Genomic DNA, 21,928 nt, shown 5'->3' on the forward strand with positions numbered 1-21,928 from the left:
AAATAACACTATGAGGCAAGTACTATCCTATCCCCATTTTACAGAGGAGGAACCAAAGCATGAGGATGTTAGCTTTTTGTACAGGATTACACTGCTTGTAAGTGATAAAACTAGAATCTGAACAAATGCAACCGACTCCAGAGCCAAAGAATTTAACCCTATTATCACACTGCATCCCCAACCTAACTCACAGAATTGTAAAAATGAAATGAGACTCTAAGATAAGTGCTCTGAAAAGGACATTCTATTATTTGCATTGGAAAAAAAGTTAATCTATAAAAGTGACAACGAAAAGGTTTCAAGCACATTAGCAGCAGGGGCAGTATTGCTTTTCTTCCGATTAGTCTTCCTAGATTACATCAAATCACATATATGGGTTAAATAAACACCAATCCTGATAACATCAACCATAAATTATTGTTTACAAATTTAGTTACTTTAAAAAAACTTTTTTTTTTTTTTTTGAGACCGAGTCTCACTCTGTCACCCAGGCTGGAGTGCAGTGGCGCGATCTAGGCTCACTGCAAGCTCCGCCTCCTGGGTTCAAGCCATTCTCCTGCCTCAGTCTCCCGAGTAGCTGGGACTACAGGTGCCTGCCACCAAGCCTGGCTAATTTTGTTTTTGTATTTTTATTTTTTATTTATTTTTTTGTTTTATTTTTGTATTTTTAGTAGAGACGGGGTTTCACCGTGTTAGCCAGGATGGTCTCGATCTCCTGACCTCATGATCCGCCCGCTTGGCCTCCCAAAGTGCTGGGATTACAGGCGTGAGCCGACACGCCCAGCCATTACTTTTAAAATTTATATTTTACACTGCTGTTGGTTAAGTAGCACTGCTTTCCAAATTAACTAATAGCAATAATTTGATATTAGGAACAGCCCAACTTTCCTAATAGAAAAATAAAAATTTTAAATGAGATGTTTAATATAAAATGGTGCTAATTGAAATGATGCAACTGAACTTTACTTAAATGATTCTTCACCCAAAAATTTAAAACTCACCAAATTCAAAATTACAAAGTATAGTGGCTTATTGGAAGGCACAGTAATGAAATATTTCAATTGGCTAATACTGGAATTCTGGATTGTATATGAATTTCATTTATTCCAACTATGCCTTTTCCTCCAACATGACAATAATTTTTGTCTTTGATATAAATGATTAAGATACTGTTTTACTCTAATAGCTTAATACATACACAAACTTCAATTCTACTTATCTGCCTGAGACTTATAAATTCTTCTATCATAAAGGCCTATATTTTCAACAATTTTTCTTTTCTAGCAACTACTTAATATTTTACCATGTATTTAGCCAAAACAGAAAAAATATCATTTCTAGTACAATTCTTATCTATTTTGTTTTCTAGAATTTGCTACCTCTAGAAAAAGTAATGATCAATGTTGCACAATATTAAAATAATTTACTATGAATAATTTACCTACTTCTAACAAAAATACAGATATCACAAAACGAGTCAGTACTCCGCTTCAGTGTTACTACTCCCCTTACCATATTAATTCACTTTTCTAAAAATCTGTGTTTTTCTCTAATTTAATTATTTCTAGTTTTCTCTTATGGACAATATTTTTTCTTAAACTAGATTTACTTCTGGTATCTTTTGCCTTTAGCTGTTCCTTCCCAAGTTTGAAGCAAGTAACAGTTAGTATAACTTTTGCAATTTATCAAACCAATTTCCTCATTTTATGCATTGCTTTTCAAAACGTTACTCTTCCAGATAGTATTCTACTCTGTCTAGATCTCTGAACAAGTTAAAACTGGAAACCCTTAATTATATTAAATTTTAGTGCAGCAAAAGACTAAATATGGGATTTCCTGAATTAAAACTGGGCAGAGCTTTGGAAAAATAAGTTACTTTCATACCTAAAACCTCTAAAAAAAAATAAAATGAGTAGAAATCTTTCAAATTTCATTTTAGCTGTCTGCAAATAAAATGCAAAATCAATATTATTATTAAACTATTATAACAAGAGAGCCCATATTATTTAATAGTTTGCACCTAAATGACATAAGGACTAAACTAAATAATTTGATGGTTGCATTCAAAATGCTAACAATTCATTTGGTTTATAAAATTGCATTAGTTCTAAATATATAACATGTCAACAATTTCTGAGCAAATGAAGATTTTCACAATAAAGACATTCTTTATTGTGGACTTTTTGTGAAAAAGAGAAAAATCAGATTGACCACTTTATATAAAATTTCCACATAAAGTCCTCAAAAACAACTAGTCCTGAAAAAACAATTCTAAACTATGTTGGCTTAGTTATGCTTACACTTGCTTGCTAAGCAAATACACCTATAAAGCAAATTATAACATTTACTGTATTTTATCTTTTGAAAATGTTTTGGATAAGCAGTAAAAAATACATAGGATTAATGTATCCTCCTAGAGCAATTCTTTGTCCTTGTAATTCTCTTGGAGCATTAATCCTCACCTGGCCTCTTTATTACATAAAGTAAATCAGACTGTATGGAAGTAAATCAGTAAGAACTGGCAGCTACTTATTGTTGATTTATATGGTATTAGTTTTTTTTTTTTTTTTTTTTTTTTTTGCCATTTCATTCAGTCCAAAGTTGTGGTTTTCTAAGAAAATATTACATTTCATGTTTCCGAACTATGAGGTGCTCAGTGAGGCACAAGTACAACCAAGAGATAAAGAATCTTATAAAGAATTACAATGCATGCTCTGTAAAGAATGTGAATATGAAACTGGCACAGCAATATGGATTTCATTTTGTTTGTTTTTATCCTTTTCCTGATTCATATGCTGAAATATTTTACTACTTTAAGTCCCTTTTAATAATATTAACATACAAAAAGCTACATTCTACATTCATAGAACCATAAAATTTGGGAGATCCTGAAATATTATCTAATTCATTCGGCAAGGAAATAAAGCACACATGGTAGACAATTTAAACCTCAAATATGGGAGTAAATACACTCAAATCAAAAGTAGATGGTTAGACAGGTTGAACTTTAACAAAACATTGAAAGGAATTAAATGTAATTCTTAACCAACTTACCCAATTTTTGTCTTCTCTTTTAACTTAGAACACGTTTTTGTTTTTTTGCTGTCTTTGTCCTTTGGCTTGGATTTCATCCTTCTACCTTTCTTTTCCTCTTTTCCTTCAACTGAAGCACTAGGAAAGTTTTCAGGGCTCATTACTCGTGGAATATTGCGTTCCCCACGCTCCTTTGCTTTTGCTATGGCCTCTGATATTATACGATTAGCCTTTTCTTGCTTGCTTTCTGATTCCACCTTTTTTCTCTGCTTCTTCTCAGACATGACCCTCACCTGGGTATTCTGCAACTTAGTATATGTCCCAGAACCATCGCTCTTCTTGGAAGATGGAGGCTAGAGAAATAAAAATATTTTTTATAGAATATACCAAAGTACATCTAAAACAACTGTCACAAAGGTAAAATTACATTAGCAAATATGTGAGTGCTACAAACAAATTTAAATTAAAACATTTTGCTTATCAAGAAATTAGTACAGATATAAACAGCTCAATTGTTACTTTTAAAAATGAACGTTAAAGAATAATAATATAGATTCATTGGTATTTTCATAGCATTCTTGGTTAGTTGATTCAAGTTTTGTCCTGTAAAGATAGTTGATTAAAATTTTATCCCATAAAGAGTCTGTGCATTTGGAATAAAAGTCTTTTCTTTCCTCTTCCCTCCAAAATTCTGAACATTAATAAATTTTTAAATAATTTTAATTTAGAATTACTCCACACAGTTTATTATGACTTTTAGAAAAATAAAGCCTCTGTTTTACAACTAGAACCTGAACTCATTTAATATTTAAATGCAGCAACATAGCTAGTTAGTAAAGACATTCTCATACTTAAAATTAGAGAAAGTTTTAGTTTTCCCATGAAAGAGTTAAATGTGAAAATTATTTTTCTTTTTCTATATCATAATTATTTTGCTCAAGCAATTTGGGAAAGAAACAAGTTTTATAGTTTTACATTAAAATTATTAATATTTAGCAATATCACAGGAAGCAGATCAAGAGCATTTTAAAAAGAATTTCCTCTTCAAACACGCATTCATCCACATATACTTAGATCACAGTTTTGTTATGTTCTTACCCGTAAACATGCCTCTGACTATAGCAAAGGAAAAAACCATCAGGAATTTCCAAACACATTTTCATGCTGATTCCAGTGTGCTTCACTGGATATTTTTTCTATACCTGCCTCATCAAAGGTTTCATAGCAGTGCTGCAGCACTGGGAAAGGAAGGAGGGTTTAGAATTGCTCTCTAAAATGCCACCTTAAGGCCTACAGGCTATAACAAATAACCAAGACTCGAGAAAACAGCAACAAGCTCAAGATGGCGATGCAGTACGACTCCCGTAGCAGCAGCCAGTAATAAGGAAGGTTATTCAATCCCATTAGCCTTTTAGCCCAAAGAACCCCTCCTCCTCCCACTCATTCAGGCTTTCACTTACCCTTCCTCTTGGCCTCTTCACTGAAGACATTTTTGGCGTCAGACAAAGGCTTGCCCTCTGCTTTTTCACCACCCCAGGCAGTGCTCAAGAAAAAAGCATTGAAAGAAGATTCCTAAATGGCCTATTTAGCAAGCTGCAACCAAGAGATGCACAACCCTCCACAAATACACATTTTGATTTATCAACACATTTCTGCCTTGGCAAGTTTATATCTACTGTTCATCCTATTTAGATATGAAAAAGGCTGTAAACACTCCTAAAAAGCTGAGTTTCCTCAATAGCTGTAAGCAGATAGCCAGATTCCAACAAAGCACAGAAAGAAATGAATGCACAAAGCATCAAAATGCATCAGCATGAATATTAGAGATGTCGTTAAAAATACTGACTCCTTCTGCGGAAGTAGGCCAGCAGATGGTGCTACCAGTTATTATTCCATTAGACTCTGCAATTTAACCCCCAATGGACTGTTCTTCCCTCCATGTAACACATTAACTCTCACTCTGCCATTTCCTGCAGTAAAGCTTTAAAAAATATACATAAAAATCTGATTTTAAAAAATCACCTGAGAACTAAAACCGTGGTGAAATGGCATTATGTGGCTATCAGTATTAGAAAAAACAAAACAAAACAAAACAAAATCCAAAGCAGTTTTTATTGGAGAAAAATACTTTTCTCAAAGATACTCTAAAATATTTAAAACATGAAATAGCTGAAGATTAGCAAAGGGTTAAAAAGCAGGTCATGCAAATGAACCCAAAACAAGTTTAAGAAATTAGCTAAGGCTTCTTACTATTTTTCTAACAAAAAGCTAACAGTGTTATTTTGAAAATACAGAAATGAAGCTATTTTCATTTGAATTATAAAAAGAGGCTTAAAATTTTGAAATGAACAAATGAGAACGGTTTATAAAGATTACTAACAATGTTAAAATTGTTTCATCGTCTTAACATGGATGAATACATTTTCCTAACACAAAAAAACTCAAAACCATTCTGACTTTTCCTCCTCACCTTCTATTTTAACTGAACTGATGAGTTTTTCAGGTAAAACTGTAGGTTTAGTTCTGTAGCAAGTCAACTTGAATTTGAACATCAGTACAACTTTTCTTTCTATAAAAATTGATTCTATTTTAGTAAGCAATGCCCTTAAATCACTAAAACAAAATTTCACTGCTTCAAAATTCAAGTTTACCTCTTTCATCAATGCCATTTTTTCGGTTGGTCCTGGTTAGTCATCTGATATCACTATAAAACAACACTGGGTTCCCCCCTCCGCCCCTTTTAGGTACGAAAGGCCTCAAAACAGAAACAATACTATCTGAACAGGGCTCCAGAAAGACCCATCTGGACGGCATGAGAGATTAAAGGCAGAGGACAAGTAAGGACAAGGAAAGGATATGACTTGAGACGTCATCAATGTGAAAATAATAACAATAATGAGATAATACTTACAGACTACTTACTAAGTGCCAGGGATTATTCTAAGTATTTTACATTTAATAACTAATTTAATCCTGATCAATAATAGGGTAATAACAGTGATGATGGAGACGAGGGGCCAGGTAATGAAATACTCTTGATAGTAGCATTACAAAGTTAACAGAATGGAACTGAGAGAGCAAACAATTACAAAAATCATTATGATAAGAGCTAAAATGTAGTGTTTACTATGTACCAGGCACTATTCCTAGTATTTCCTATATATTGACTAAATCTTCAAAACAACCCTGTGAGATAGGTACTACTTGTAGTCCCATTTTATATATGAGGTTACTGGGGGATAGAGAAGTGACTTGCCCAAGATCACACAGCTATTGAATAGTGGAGCAGGGATTAGAAGACAAGGGGGTCTCGTTAGGGAGACCACACTCTTAACCACTCTTAACCACTATATTTTAATCATGTTTGGTTCAACTATCATAATTTACAGAGATTAATTTGAAGACAAAGGAAAGTAGTAACATTCTCAAAATTGCAGAGATACCAAATAATAAGGCTAGGATGGATTTTTATTTTTTCCAGTGCCCTTTCAAAAGTGTAGAAATCAACTAGACATAGGTGAGGCATGGCTGAGGAGCAGGAAGAGCCAGTACTTGGTTTCTCGACCAAGAAAAGGTAAAAGAAAGCCGGGTGTGGTGGCTCACACCTGTAATCCCAGCACTTTGGGAGGCCGCGGTGGGCGGATCACCTGAGGTCAGAAGTTCAAGACCAGCCTGACCAACATGGAGAAAAACTGTCTCTACTAAAAATACAAAATTAGCGGGGCCTGGTGGTGCATGCCTGCAATCCCAGCTACTCAGGAGGCTGAGGCAGAAGAATCACTTGAACCTGGGAGACAAAGGCTGCGGTGAGCTGAGATCACCCCATTGCACTTCAGCCTGGGAAACGAGAGTGAAACTCTGTCTTAAAAAAAAAAAAAAAAGGAAAAGAAATAGGAAACCTAGTTGAGAAAGAATGTATATGTGTGTGTAATAAGTTTAATTCTTTTCATACTGAGTTTGATATGGAGATCTCTAGCAATTTGAAATTTGGGACTGGATCATCAGAGAGAGAAGTCAGGTCTGGAATGTAAGATGTGGATTCTCCTGCTGTTCTCTTCCATTACCCTTAATTCACTGACACTATTCATAGAACCTAGGAGGATTTCCAAAATAACTCACTTCTCTTACAAAGTTTTTCAATAGATCCTATTACCTGACTCAGAATCCCAACTGTTTAATAAATCTTAATAGTAGACAGCAGAGAATCTATGATCAAATATTTCCTCTGCTACTAGAATACAGCATTTTAAAACCATATTCCCACAGAGTATCAACTGAGCTGTTAAATGAACATTTTAATGTTGGTCATTTCCCAATTCATACACACAAACGTACAAGGTTATGGTTTTTCTGCCCTTTTTTCCCCATCTAAGCAGTCATCAAATTCTGTCAAATCTACTTAATTGTATTTTGGGTTTTCTTCCTCTTCTCAGTCCCCACAGCTCCTGCTTTATTAACTTTCTACTTGTTATATTGTGGTTATGTAGGAAATGTTCTGATCTGTAGAAAACATACACCAAAGTCATTGAGGATGATGGATTACTAGGTCTGCACCCTATTCAAATGGAAATAATTTCTTTGTACTACACTTGCAATTTTGCTGTAAGTGTGATAGTTTCAAAATACAAAGTATTTAAAAATTTAAAATAAAGTCACAGGCCTTGCTCCCCATGAGCTTGTATGATTAAGATAATAGGCCGGGCACAGTGGCTCATGCCTGTAATCCCAGCACTTGGGGAGGCCGAGGTGGATGGATCACTTGAGGTCAGGAGTTCTAGATCAGCTTAGCCAACACGGTGAAAGCCCGTCTCTACTAAAAACACAAAAACTAACTGGGCATGGTGGTACACGTCTGTAATCCCAATTACTCAGGGGGCTGAGGAAGAAGAATCGCTTGAACCCAGGGGGCGGAGGTTGCAGTCAGCTGAGATCACGCCACTAGCCTGGGCGACAGAGCGAGACTGTGTCTCAAAACAAACAAACAAACATATAAACAAACAAAAAAAAACATAAAAAGGCACATGTATTAATATCGTATCCAAATGTTCATTAAAAAGGAAAATCTATAGTACAAGAGATGATATCATATGTGATATGTTATTTTGATAGCACCTGGAAGGAATATATGGAAGACACTAGATATCATATTTCAGTATTGGGGAAACTCAAAGATTTATAAGTGTTTGTCAAAGACAGATCATGACCTAATAGCAAGTCATGATATACATTTAAAGGGTCCAGAGAACCACTAAAAAAAAAAAAACAACAAAACAAAAACAAAAACAAAAATAGAGTAGAAGAGGATGGTGTCAGACCCTTATGCATGCACTTCATGCCTCTAATAAAATTAGAAATTTTTCACACTACCTGTTACTCGCCTTTTCCTTCACGAGGAAAAACAGCAAAGAGATTTGGGAAAGAAATTAGAGGTTTTAAAGTCTGAGTGGGGACTTATGTCCTTTCTCCTCTGGTGAAATAATTTCACATGTATACCCAACAGTCATATTGGGAAATTCCTCCATTTCCAATATTTTAGTTGTATTAATAAAACTACTGAATCACTAGTGTGTGGATATAAGTTGAAATTATAAATTTTCAAAAAGAGAAGGGGAAAATGATCACATGACCACTGTACATTCAGAGAATAGGTTCCTCTCCTGGCAGGCTGGGGTGGTGAAGGTTATGTACACACACACACACACACACACACACACACACGTGCATATCTAAAGAAATGTTCTACTTGACACATTTTTTTTGGGGGGGGATGGAGTCTTGCTCTGTCACCCAGGCTGGAGTGCAGTGGGGTGATCTCGGCTCACTGCAAGCTCCGCCTCCTGGGTTCACACCATTCTCCTGCCTCAGCCTCCCAAGTAGCTGGCACTACAGGTGCCCGCCACCACGCCCAGCTACTTTTTTTGTATTTTTAGTAGAGATGGGGTTTCACCGTGTTCGCCAGGATGGTCTCGATCTCCTGACCTTGTGATCCGCCCATCTCAGCCTCCCATAGTGCTGGATTACAGGTGTGAGCCACTGCTCCCGGCCCTACTTGACATATTTTTTAAATAAGAAGAAATACAAGGTCCCAGATATAATTCCTTAGTAAAAATAAAACACAGAACAATAAATTTTCAACAACAGAGATATAACTGCATTGTAGCTAAAATTCTCCCAACCTTTCTCAAGAGAGAGGAAGACTCTTACACTTTAGGCTTAGAGGACTAGGTAGATGGAAGTTTCAATGGAAGAGGACATAAAACAGAAGATAGCAAGCCTTGAGCAAGGATGAGTTTATCTGCCTAGAGAGACAATGTAGAATAACAGAAAAGAACCAGTGGTGAAACCCAAAAACACCAAGTTTCAGGAGCTAGCAGATGAAGAGGAGCTACTGAAGGAAAACAACAAGAAAATGCAAGAATGGTAAGATGAGTATCAGGAGACAGTGGTTCCATGGAAGCCAAGAACGGAAAGAATTAAAAGCTCTGCAGTCAAAAGGAAAGTATCTTAAAGTAATTTGGTATTATAAAGATAATTTAATAAGGCATTTTACTTCTCTTAAATTGTTTATTGTAAACTGGTGTGCTGGTTTTTAGTCTCCTTATTTTAAAAATAGAAGCATAATAATTATTTACTTAAATATTCATATGAAATCAACCTAAAAACAACAGATTTGTAGTTAATTTTAGTAATATGTGTCAAACATTAGTATGGTGGCTTCTTTTGATTTTTATTTAATGCATACAACATTTTTTCTTCAAACTATCAATAAAGACATGTTTAAAGAGAAAAGAGAAAAAACTGATCCAAGAGCAAATTATAATGTCAGTCGTTTTCTGAATTTTACCCTTAGATTTGTTTTCAGAGGTTTTCACGGAAGTGGAACAATTATTTCACTTCACTTTCTTCACATCTGTGAACTGCCATGCTCACAAATTAAAAGGTTTATTTTCGTCTTGTGACTTGCAGTAGTACTTAGGTTTACACTTTTAGATAACCATGACATTCCTTTTTTTTCAAGTGTCATAATCTTAATTTGCATTGACACAGTAATACTTTTTAAGGATTGGCTTTATTTTAAGCTTTATTTTATTCATCCACATAAAAGTGCAAACACTAGGTGTTCATACAAGTTTTGTTTCTTTTTTAAATACAAATGTACATATAGCTTACAGGAAGCACAGGGGAAAAAGGAACTTGTTAAATGCGATCAACAAAATCCAGATGTAATCAGCAAAATGGGGATGTAATCAGTAAAATTCAGAGTGTCGGAAACTCCATAGGACAAAGGACTCTATTTCTTCAACAAAGAAACTGTAAGAAACAAAACAAAAAAGGGAACCACAGAGTAAATGAGACTTAAGACTAATCGGAATGACAAAATAGGAAAAAAAAAAAAAAAAAAAGAAACGTAAAAGACCTCAAGAAAAGGCAACATGTGGAGCACTGCATTTGGTTTATATGTTTTCTAAGTGTAGATACTGGCCTGAACCAGCCAACTGTAAAAATAAATTTACTTAGCAACTGGAGAAATAGAAAATCTGACCAGGTATTTTGATTATATAATAATAATGGTTATCTTTTTAGGTGTGAAACTGGTTTTGCAGTTGTGTTTTAAAGACAAAAATCTAAGGCAGACATGATGGCTCATGCCTGTAATCCCAGAACTTTGGGAGGCCAAGGCAGGAGGATCACTTGAGGCCAGGAGTCCAAGGCCAGCCTGGGTAACACAGCAAGACACATCTCTTAAAAAGAAATTTAAACTTAGCTAAGTGTGATGGTGCACATCTGTAGTCCTAGTTGCTTGGGAGGCTGAGGTGGGAGGATTACTTGAGCCCAGGAGCTTGAGGCTGCAGTGAGCTATGATGAGCCCCTGTACGCAAGTTGGGTTGGGTGACAAAGCAAAACCCCATCTCAAAGTAAAAAACAAACCTCAAACCGACTCCCCCAAATTTTTGTCTTTTAGATGTATAAATCAATGTATTTTTAGATGAATGATAAGACTAAGATGTACTTCAAAAATATCCATGGAGGCGGTGGTTATGTTCATTAGAGGGTAGTACAACAGATGCAACAGTGGCCATATAAATTGATGGCTGTTGGTAGCTGGGAGATGGATACTCTACTCCTGCGTAACTTGAAATGTTATATAATAAAGAAATTTAAAATTTTATATTCTGGAATAACAAGTAGTTTGGCATGACAAGGAAAGTAGACGCCTATGGGAGAATGATAAGCAACAAGGACTAAAATATAACTGCCTAGATTATCAACACTGTTATAGGTTATGTTAAAATATCTAGACTTTATGCTGAAGGAATTAGGGAATTCATAAATGATTATATAGAGAGAACAGGATCACACTTTAAGACATAGGGGTACTAAGCGGTTTTGATAAAAAGGCCAGAATAATTGATAAAATATTATTGGTTTAGAAAAAGGTCATACCTGATCTAAAAACAAATAGTATTTAATCTATTTTACATTAGTTTGCAGTACTTTTTCAAGCAAACTTGTTGCTTCCAAATAAGTCCAAAGTATATTTTTAAAACATCAAATCACAAACCCTCACCAAGTTCACCACTTGCTGAAAACATTAAATATGCTGAATTCATTAGTCCATAAATTATCCCCAATACTGAAAGCTATTCTCAGCATAACATTGAGATTAAGGGAATGGGTTTTTGAGCCAGTCAGCCCTGGTTTCTGGTTCCAGTTCCATCATTTACCGGGGCCTCAGCTTCCTCAACTGTAAAATGTAGATAATAATAGTATTCACCTAATAGGGTTCTTGTGAAACCTAATAGATAATGCTGTAGAGTGCTTTAGCACGGTGTCGGGCATACAAATACTGAGAGATGTTAGGTATTGTTATTGTTATTGCTGTGATGTGATACTGTGCTCTTCTCAGTACATCATATCAGGGAGTATATGATATCAGTGTCTTATTGTTATTGGTGATGTTACCCTTGGTTACTTGGTTAAAGTAGTGTCTGCCATTTCTTCTCCATGTAAATATCTTTTTTTAATAATAAATGCATATTTTATGGGAAGATATTTTGAGACTAGAAATATCCTGTTTCCCATATACATCTGCCCAGTAATTCATTGATTCTTGCCCATAACAATCATTACTGTGGTATTTGCCTAACGGAAAGTTTATATTTCCATAATTCCTTCCACATTTTAAATTGGAATTCTACTCTAAACAAGAGTTGTCTCTTCTCCCTTTTAATTTATTCATTCGTTTGTATCAGTATAGACTCATAAATCTTGGCTCACTGCAAGCTCCACTCCCTGGGTTCAAGCAATTCTCATGCCTCAGACTCTCGAGTAGCTGGAATTACAGGTATCTGCCACCATGCCTGGCTAATTTTTGTGGGTTTTGTTTTTGTTTTTTTTTTTTTTGAGACACAGTCTTGCTCTGTTGCCCAGGCTGGAGTGCAGTGGTATAATCTCGGCTCACTGCAACCTCTGCCTCTTGGGTTCAAGCAATTCTCCTGCCTCAGCCTCCCGAGTAGCTGGGACTATAGGTGCACGCCACCACGCCCAGCTAAATTTTGTATTTTTAGTAGAGATGGGGTTTCACCATGTTGGTCAGGCTGGTCTTGAACTCCTGACCTCATGATCAGCCCACCTCAGCCTCCCAAACTGCTGGGATTACAAGCATGAGCCACTGTGCCCGGCCTCATGTTTTTATATTTTTAGTAGAGACAGGGTTTTGCCATGTTGGCCAGGCTGGTCTCGAACTCCTGACCTCAGGTGGTCCACCCGCCCCGGTCTCCCAAAGTGCTAGGATTACAGGTGTGAGCCACCATGCCCGGCTGCTATTACTTCTTTCTATGGGTTATAATCTGACACTATGATTATTTACTTGTTCAAACTGTCCTAACTTTGGCCATTTACAGCTCCTTCAAGTTGGTTCCTGTGTTCATAACCCCACTGTATTTCAAGCACTTCCTTATTTTCTGGTACTGTAAGAGATTCCAGTTTTATGGTAAGAATAGTTTAATGGTCAAGATGGAAGTTGCTGAGATGGAAGCCACACTATAGTAGGTTAAGAAGCAAATGGAAACTACATGTTCTCACTTACATGTGGGAGCTAAACAATGGGTATACACAGACATATAGGGTGAAACAACAGACACTGGAGACTCTAAAAGGTGGAAAGGTGGGAGCAGAGTCAGGGATGAAATACTACCAGTTGGGTACAATGTATACTATATAGGCGATGAGTACACTAAATACCCAAACTTCACCACTATTGAAATATCTATGTATCTCAACTGTACTTGTACCTCTAAATCTGTAAACATAAAACTTTAAACATCTAAAAATAATTTAAAACATGAATTTAAGTAAAACAAAAAGTGAAATTTTCTATTTTCAAAATATATATACATGTTTGTCTATATGAATATATATTAATATATGCTGAATGAATTAGGGAATAAATAAATGACTATATAGAGAGAAGTAACAGGATCAGATTTTAAGATATAGAGTTGTTAAGTGGTTTCAATAAAAATTCATCTATAGGACCAGGCACAGTAGCTCTCATCTGTAATCCCATCACTTTGGGAGGCTGAGGACTGCTTGAACCCAGGAGTTCGAGACCAGCCTGGGCAACACGGCGAGATCCCATCTCTACAAAAAAATTTAAAAAGCAGCTGAGCCTGGTGGCTCACATTTGTAATCCCAGCTACTCAGGAGGCTGAGGTGGGAGGATTGTTTGAGCCCAGGAGGTCAAGGCTGCAGTGAGACTTGTTCACGCCACTACAATCTACCCTGGGCGACAGAAAGACCATACCTCCCTACTCCACCGGCACCCCTTGCCCCCCCAAAAAAGGAAGAGAAATCCTAAGCGTGTCAACTGAGCCCTTCCAAAATTCATCCAACAGGTTCTTCTTCAGCTTGCACTAAACCTCTCTAATTGAATATTTCCAGTTTAAATTTGTGAACTGGTGCTATCTCCTACATTTCTACTGACTTTTTATTTCAACTTAATATCTCTTCAGGTACCCTACCATGAATTCTTAATTAGACACTCCCTTCTTAGTTGAATGATCATACTTAGAAATGTTAATTTTTAAAAAAAATCTCATGGTCCAGCACGGTGCCTCATGCCTGTAATCCCAGCACTTTGGGAGGCCAAGACAGGAGGATTGCTTGAGGCCAGGAGTTTGAGACCAGCCTGGGCAACATACCAAGACCGCATCTCTACAAAAAGAAAAAAACTGGGTGTGGTGGTGGGCACCTGTAGTCCTGCCTACTTGAGTAGCTGAGGCGGAAGGATCCCTTGAGCCCAAGAGTTTGAGGCTGGAGTGAGCTGTGACTGCGCCACTGCACTCTAGTCTCAGCAACAGAGCAAGATCCTATCTCTAAGAAAAAAAAGAAAAAATTTAAAAATCTTATGAAGCTGAATCTACACATGAGTATGCATGCGTGTACACACAAACAACTACTTAAGTACAGCCATCCATTGCTTAATGATGGGGATACATTCTAAGAAATCTGTCATTAGGCAATTTCATCATTATATGAACATCATAGAATATACTTACACGAACCCAGACATTGTATAGCCTATTGTTCCTAGGCTATGAACCTCTATAGCATGTTACTGTAGCTAACACTTTAGGCAATTAGAATTCAATGGTATTTGTGTATCTAAACATAGAAAAGGTATAGCAAAAATATTATGAAACCCCCACTGTATATGCTTCTATTGTTAACCGAAACATTGATACGCAGCACATGACTGTATAAAATAAATGGTAGATGCCTTATAAAAAAAAATGAGTGCATAGTGTAATAGCTGGCCCAAAAGAGCAAACGCAATCTTAATACTGTACAAACAGAAATATAGTCTATAGAACAAAGGAGGTAGTAATTATGCTGTACTCTAGTCTCCCCATGAGAAATGTATTCTCTTTTGGCTTAAGAGGATCATGAACTAGATCACTCACTCAGACATATTATACGAATACATACTGTTCACCAGATATTGCTGTTAAGTGCTGGGAAATAAAACAATAGGGGAAAAAAATTCTTTTTTTTTTTTTTTTTTGAGATAGAGTTTCGCTCTGTCACCCAGGCTGGAGTGCAGTGGCACGATCTCGGCTCACTGCAACCTCCGCCTCTCAGGTTCAAGTGATTTTCGTGCCTCAGCCTCCTGAGGCACCACCATACCCGGCTAATTTTTGTGTTTTTTGTAGAGACAAGGTCTTGCCATGTTGGCCAGGCTGGTCTCTAACTCCTGGCCTCAAGTGATCCGCCCATCTTGGCCTCCCAAAGTACTGGGATTATAGGTGTGAGCCACCACGCCCAGCCATGAGGAAAAAGTCTCTTTTCTAATATAGCTAACATTTTAGAAAGGGACCAGCCTGACCAACATGGAGAAACCCGGTTCTCTGCTACAAATACAAAATTAGCCAGGCGTGGTGACGCATGCCTGTAATCCCAGCTACTCAAGAGGCTGAGGCAGGAGAATCACTTGAACCTGGGAGGCGGAGGTTGCAGTGAGCCGAGATTGCACCACTGCACTCCAGTCTGGGCAACAAGAGCGAAACTCCGTCTCAAAAAAAAAAAAAGAAAGAAAAGAAAAGAAAAAGAAAGAAAGGGAGGTAAGCAAATAGGATAAACATCAGGCAAGGGTAAAGGTTATACAGAGAATGAAAATAGGATGCTGTGATGAAAGGTGATAGGGCGATCATTTTAGAATAAATTCAGTCTCCTGGAGGAGGTACCATTAATACTGAATTTTGAATGAAAAGAAAGAACTAGCCATGTAAAGATCAGAGGAAAGATGAATTAAAAATTATCTTAGGCAGGTGTGAGAAATCATCTACAAAGCAAAATGACCAATATACTGGTTTATATCTTTTTTTTTTTTTTTTTTTAGACGGAGTCTCGCTCTGTCGCCCAGGCTGGGATCCGGTCACCGCACTCCAGCCCACTGCAAGCTCCGCCTCCCGGGTTCACGCCATTCTCCTGCCTCAGCCTCCCGAGTAGCTGGGACTACAGGCGCCCGCCACCTCGTCCGGCTAGTTTTTTTGTATTTTGTAGTAGAGACGGGGTTTCACCGTGTTAGCCAGGATGGTCTCGATCTCCTGACCTCGTGATCCGCCCGTCTCGGCCTCCCAAAGTGCTGGGATTACAGGCTTGAGCCACCGCGCCCGGCACTGGTTTATATCTTAACAATAAGTTTCCCTATAACATTTGCACAAACTATACTTTCTAGTCTGTTCATCTAGAAACTGTCCTATCTGTAGAAGTGAGTAGTCTGTACCTCAAGTTCTCTCCAGATCTTATCTGTTCAGGTCCTACAATTTTAAGTTTATTTCTTCTAGTAATGGCCGATCATCATTATTCTCAATGGTCTGATTGTCTAAGACAGTGTTTATGAACTAAAAGCTGTAATCTCATTATGGGCCTTCAATTCAGTGGATAGTAACCAACATTCTTTATAAATGAAGTAGATTAGTGTTTTATGAAACACTGGTTATATCTTACTAAACACACACACACCACTACATATATACATTTAGAAACATTTATAAATAGACATATATACTGAAATCCAGTCAATAAGTTTTCAAAACACTACTCTTTTTTTTTTTTTTTTGAGACGGAGTCTCGCTCTGTTGCCCAGGCTAGAGTGCAGTGGTACGATCTCAACTCACTGCAAGCTCCACCTATTGGGTTCACACCATTCTCCTGCCTCAGCCTCCAGAGTAGCAGGGACTACAGGTGACTGCCACTACACCCAGCTAATTTTTTGTATTTTTAGTAGAGACGGGGTTTCACCATGTCAGCCAGGATGGTCTCAATCTCCTGACCTCGTGATCCACCCGCCTCAGCCTCCCAAAGTGCTGAGATTACAGGCGTGAGCCACCGCACCTGGCCCAAAACACTATTATAAGAGGTCAATGAATTGCTTCCATTTCATTTAATGTCATTCAACACGATAATTATATTGGTCTGTCCTATTTTGGAGATTCCTTGTAATAAAAGTGTAACTATGACTATAACAGTTTTCAGTGGGTTTCGTGAGTCCTGCTGGCAAATTATTAAAACTGAGGGTACTTTTGGGAACCCATAGAACTTGTAGTTGGTGTCAGAAGTGAGGACAGTCTTGGGACTGTGCTAACTTTGCAGTTTGGCTAACTCTGAATAATGCTTCTCAATGAAAAAAAAAAAAGTTTGGTGGCAAAATAAAGAGATCTCAATCTGCTATATTCAAATGCAAATTCCAATTAAAAATATGTTTACATTTTTATAAGACTTATAAAATAATGAAAACTAGAATTGGCAATAATTCCATGCTATTAAAGACTTATCTATAGGAAATCTGAACTAAGAAAACTGCTTCCTTAAATATCCTATGCATTCCCATTCCATCTGTACAGAGGAACACATCTATGTGACAAGATTCAATATTCCTACATACATTTTTAAAAATTTAGCATGTTTGACTTAAGAGAAAAAGGACACAAGAAGAGGAACTGCATGACAGTCCACTTAAAATATCACATGGAAAGAAATTACTTTTTGAGGCTTGAAAGAAGTTCAGTTCTTTAAACAAATATTGAGGCCGGGTGTGGTGGCTTACGCCTGTAATCCCAGCACTTGGGGAGGCAAAGGTGGGCAGAGCACAAGGTCAGGAGATTGAGACCATCCTGGTCAATACGGTGAAAACCCATCTCTACTAAAAATACAAAAAATCAGCCGGGTGTGGTGGCAGGAGCCATAATCCCAGCTACTCGGGAGACTGAGGCAGGGGAATCGCTTGAACCCGGGAGGCAGAGGTTACAGTGAGCCAAGATCGCGCCACTACGCCACTGTACTGTAGCCTGGCGATAGAGTGAGACTCCGTCTCAAAAAAAAAAAAATTGAATGTTTATGAATCAGGTACTACTTGATATTAGAACAATGGACATGTAGTCTCTCAGAAAGAAATTTATAACTTGGCAATACAAAACTATCACCAATGAGTAAAATACAGAGGGAAATATAGTTAATACTACTCTTCATCAGCATGTTCCCTCCCTTTAGCACCTCCTCCCCAACACTGTTCATATTGCTTTTGGAAGGCTCTAAAAATGGAAAAACAGGGTGGAGTACTATCGAATAAACCCATGGTTGGAGAGTAGATACACTTGAGAAAATATGATTGGCTACGTAGGATGGGAGAGGGTTTCTGTAATTCTAATCACAGAAAGAGTTCAAACCAAAAATGCTAGGGAGGCCGGGCATAGTGGCTCATGTCTGTAATTCCAGCACTTTGGGAGGCTGAGGTGGGCAGATCCCCTGAGGTCAGTAATTAAGAGACCAGCCTGGCCAACACAGTGAAACCCCGTATCTACTAAAAATACAAAAATTAGCTGGGCATGGTGGTGCACGCCTGTAGTCCTATCTACTCAGGAGCTGAGGCAGGAGAATCCTAGCTACTCAGGAGGCTGACGGAGGTTGCAGCGCAGAGATTGCACCACTGCACTACAGTCTAGGTGACACAGCGAGACTCCATCTCAAAAAAAAAGCTAGAATATTCATACAACAGAATGAGTTGAACTAGACAGGCTGCTTAGTCCCATTCAATTCTGGGATTCAATTCTAAGATTCTACAAAGAAGTATTGATATTTAAAATAATCAAGAACACGCAATTAGGTTATCTTACCTTCCATAACAGCATAATACAGTCCTGATATAAAATACTTTCCTAGTTATATAAAGTAGCCTGAGGTGCACTGGGAACCTGATTTTCTACTGCAACCTCAATGAATAAAGACTAGGTAGACTACACAAACATCAATTTGTTCGTGTATTGTTGAGTAAAAAATGTTACTCAAATCCCACTATAATTAAAAACAGAACACAGGATTACAGATGAAAATTAACATTTGTGCAATGTTTGATAGTTTACAGAGGACTTTAATCTGTCAAATGTCATCTCATTTAATTCTTCCAAACTCCTAGGAAATGGCTATAGTGGTGGTAGTGGTCCTCGTCATTCCCATTTTAAAACGAAGGAGTCTTAGCCAAGTTCCATAACCTTTCCTTTATACTAGTCTGCCACTGTATCTCAGCCTTTTCTCTCTTCTACTCCCTTATTTTTCACACAATTAACACATTCACCACAGTAACCCATCTCAACACTTAGCTGGGAGTGAAAGGAGTGGAATGGCATGGACTAGTAAATTCTCTCTGAAATTCTGAGAGGAGAGAAGCATCTTTCCTGCCTACCTACCTTTGACAATCACTATTCTATACTTTTCTTTCTGAAGACGTATGTTAATCATTAACACATAAATCTTAAACTCAAGAAAATTGAAGGTACAAATATACGAGGAAAAAACAAAACAATTTCACTGGAGATGATTCACCTAAAACCTTAGTTTGGCTTAGAAAGCTCTAAAATTGCCCTATAATTTATAGAAAACTGCAATCCTAGATTGGATCTGATCACTGTCTTTAAAACTTAGAAGACTGATTGGTTCACTCATTTAATATTCATTTAACACGTACTTGTTGAACTAAGTGTGCTGTTCAACAAGCACTGTTCCCAAGCACTTCCCATTACTTTGTCACCTACTTATATTAAGGGATCCTATGATTAAATCAAATATTCTGCTTTCAAAAATGACTTGTTCTAGTATCTACCAAGGCTAATCATTTTATTGTGGCAGGCAGAATTCTAAGGTAAACCCCCAGTGAACCATGCCCTTGTGAAACTCTTCCCCTTGATTGTGGGCTGAACCTGTAAAAAATGTTGGAATACCACAGGTTATGTGGCAAAAGTGAAAGGATTTTACAGATAAAATTAGCGCCTATATCAGTCTACCTAGTGGTTGCCAAGAGTTAGGGATGGGAGATTAGGGTACAAGAGAGGTAGGTTTGGTTGCAAAAGAGCAACATCCTTGTGGTGATGGAACTATACTGTATCTTGGCTTTGGTGGTGGTTTCATGAACCTACACATGTGATAAAATTTCATGAAAATAAACACACAAACACATGCAGATGAGAGCATGGAAAACTGGGGAAATCTAAATAAAGATTGGTGGATTGTATCAAGTTTACTCAGATTCACAGTCAAGTCAGTTTCTTGACTGTGATACTGTACTGTAGTTTTGCAAGATTCAACCCTTGTGGGAAACTGAATTAAGGATATACTGAGGCTGGGCGCAGTGGGGCATGCCTGTAATCTCAGCACTTTGGGAGGCTGAGGCAAGTGAATCACTTGAGGCCAAGCATTCAAGACCAGTCTGGCCAACATGGCAAAACCCCATCTCTACTAAAAATATAAAGATTAGCCAGGCATGGTGGCACACACCTGTGATCCCAGCTACTTGGGAGATTGAGGTGTGAAAATTGCTTGAACCTGGGAAGTGGAGATTGCAATGAGTTGAGGTCATGCCACTGTACTCCAGCCTAGACAACAGAGCAAAACCATATCTCAAAAAAGAAAAAAAAAAAAAAGCATACATTGAATATCTCTGTATTATTTCTTACAACTGCATGAAATCTGCAATTACCTCAAACTGAAACTTAAAAAAAAAAAAAAGTAGAAAAAAAGACAGCGCTTAGGCCTTCCGCTGGCCTTGAAGAAACAAACTGCTGGAGTTCTACAGCTGCAAGGAAATGTGTTTTGTCAACAATCTCATAAGCCTAGACCCTGAGCCTCAGATGAGATACTGCAGCCCAAGTTGACACCTTGGTTGCAGTTTTGTGAGAGCCTAAGAACCCATCTCAGCTGTGCCCAAACACCTGACCCATAGAAGCCATGAGATAATAAATGAGTGCCATTTTAAGCCAGACTGAATATGTGGTAATTTGTTACTAATAGAAAATACATTCATATACCCAATGATTGAACAATTCCAATATTGGGTATATGTCCAACATAATTAAAGTTCAATAACAGGCAAAACTAACTTATGAGGTTATAAATCAGAATGGTGGTTGCTCTTGGTGATCAAGGATAGTGACCAGTAGCAGGCTTTTAGGTCATAGCAGGCTTCTACAATAGTGCTAATATCTTATTTCTTGGTCTGGACACTGGTTATATGGATGATGTTTAATGTCTGAAAACTGATCAAATTGTTCACTTATAATTGGTGTATTTTCCGTATGTACATTATACTTCAAGAAAATTTACATTAAAAGATTATAACTCGAACTGAAGAACATTTTGTAATCTTATCATTAATCTGACTAAACAATCATTCTTACAGGTATTTAAGGAAAAGACCAACTGTTCTCTTAATGTAATAATGTCTTGACACTAAAAACAAATTATCTTCTTGATTATATTACTGTGACATTCCAGATATATTTCATTAAGAAAACAGTAACAGAGAAATATAATATTGCCTATTTCCTTTAATATCAGGAGAAATCTACGAAATGCTGAAAGAGGCCTGACAGTTATCTTAACCAATGTTATTAGTGGTGGGAAAAGGGGGGAGCAGGAAGAAAGGAAATTTGTTAAAACCTACAATCAAAATGTGAAGAAAACTGAAATATAATGTTTAAATCTATACTCATGTTTCTGAATAACATGATCATCTCTCTCTCTAGTTACATTTTCAAACACTTGTTTTACTTTATTTTTAAAATTTTATCTTTTGAGACAGGGTCTCACTGTGTCACCCAGGCTGGAGTGAAGTGGTACGATTCTTGGCTCACTGTAGCCTCCGCCTCCCAGGCTCCAGTGATCCTTCTGTCTCAGGCTTCTGAGTAGTTGGGACTACAGGCATGCGTCACTATGCCTGGGTAATTTCTGTATTTTTATAGAGACAAGATTTCGCCGTGTTGCCCAGGCTGGTCTCAAACTCCTGGGCTCAAGTGATCCTCCTGTCTTGACCTCCCAAAGTACTGGGATTATAGGCATGAGC

At 37.4% G+C, this 21,928-nt stretch overlaps 1 protein-coding gene across 21 annotated transcripts in view; it reads right to left on the bottom strand.

Annotated features, from left to right (window-relative positions):
- CHD9 (chromodomain helicase DNA binding protein 9) overlaps positions 1-21,928 on the bottom strand; it is a 276,773-nt gene that overhangs the window by 115,833 nt on the left and 139,012 nt on the right. For 15 of the 21 annotated variants that reach the window (XR_002519241.2, XM_021931967.2, XM_017953359.3 and 12 more), the window contains one exon: positions 3,055-3,386. Coding sequence is in view for 20 of the 21 variants with exons in the window: in XM_021931967.2 (XP_021787659.1) it covers positions 3,055-3,386 (332 nt within the window). In the remaining variant the exon portion in view is untranslated. Of the gene's footprint in view, positions 1-3,054; positions 3,387-4,131; positions 4,466-4,493; positions 6,660-21,928 lie in introns of those variants that run through there. The other 6 variants (XM_021931968.2, XM_017953363.3, XM_021931969.2 and 3 more) reach the window with 5 other exon arrangements.

The sequence above is a fragment of the Papio anubis genome, chromosome 18 (assembly GCF_008728515.1).
Source record: "Papio anubis isolate 15944 chromosome 18, Panubis1.0, whole genome shotgun sequence".
NCBI classification, from domain to species: domain Eukaryota; kingdom Metazoa; phylum Chordata; class Mammalia; order Primates; family Cercopithecidae; genus Papio; species Papio anubis.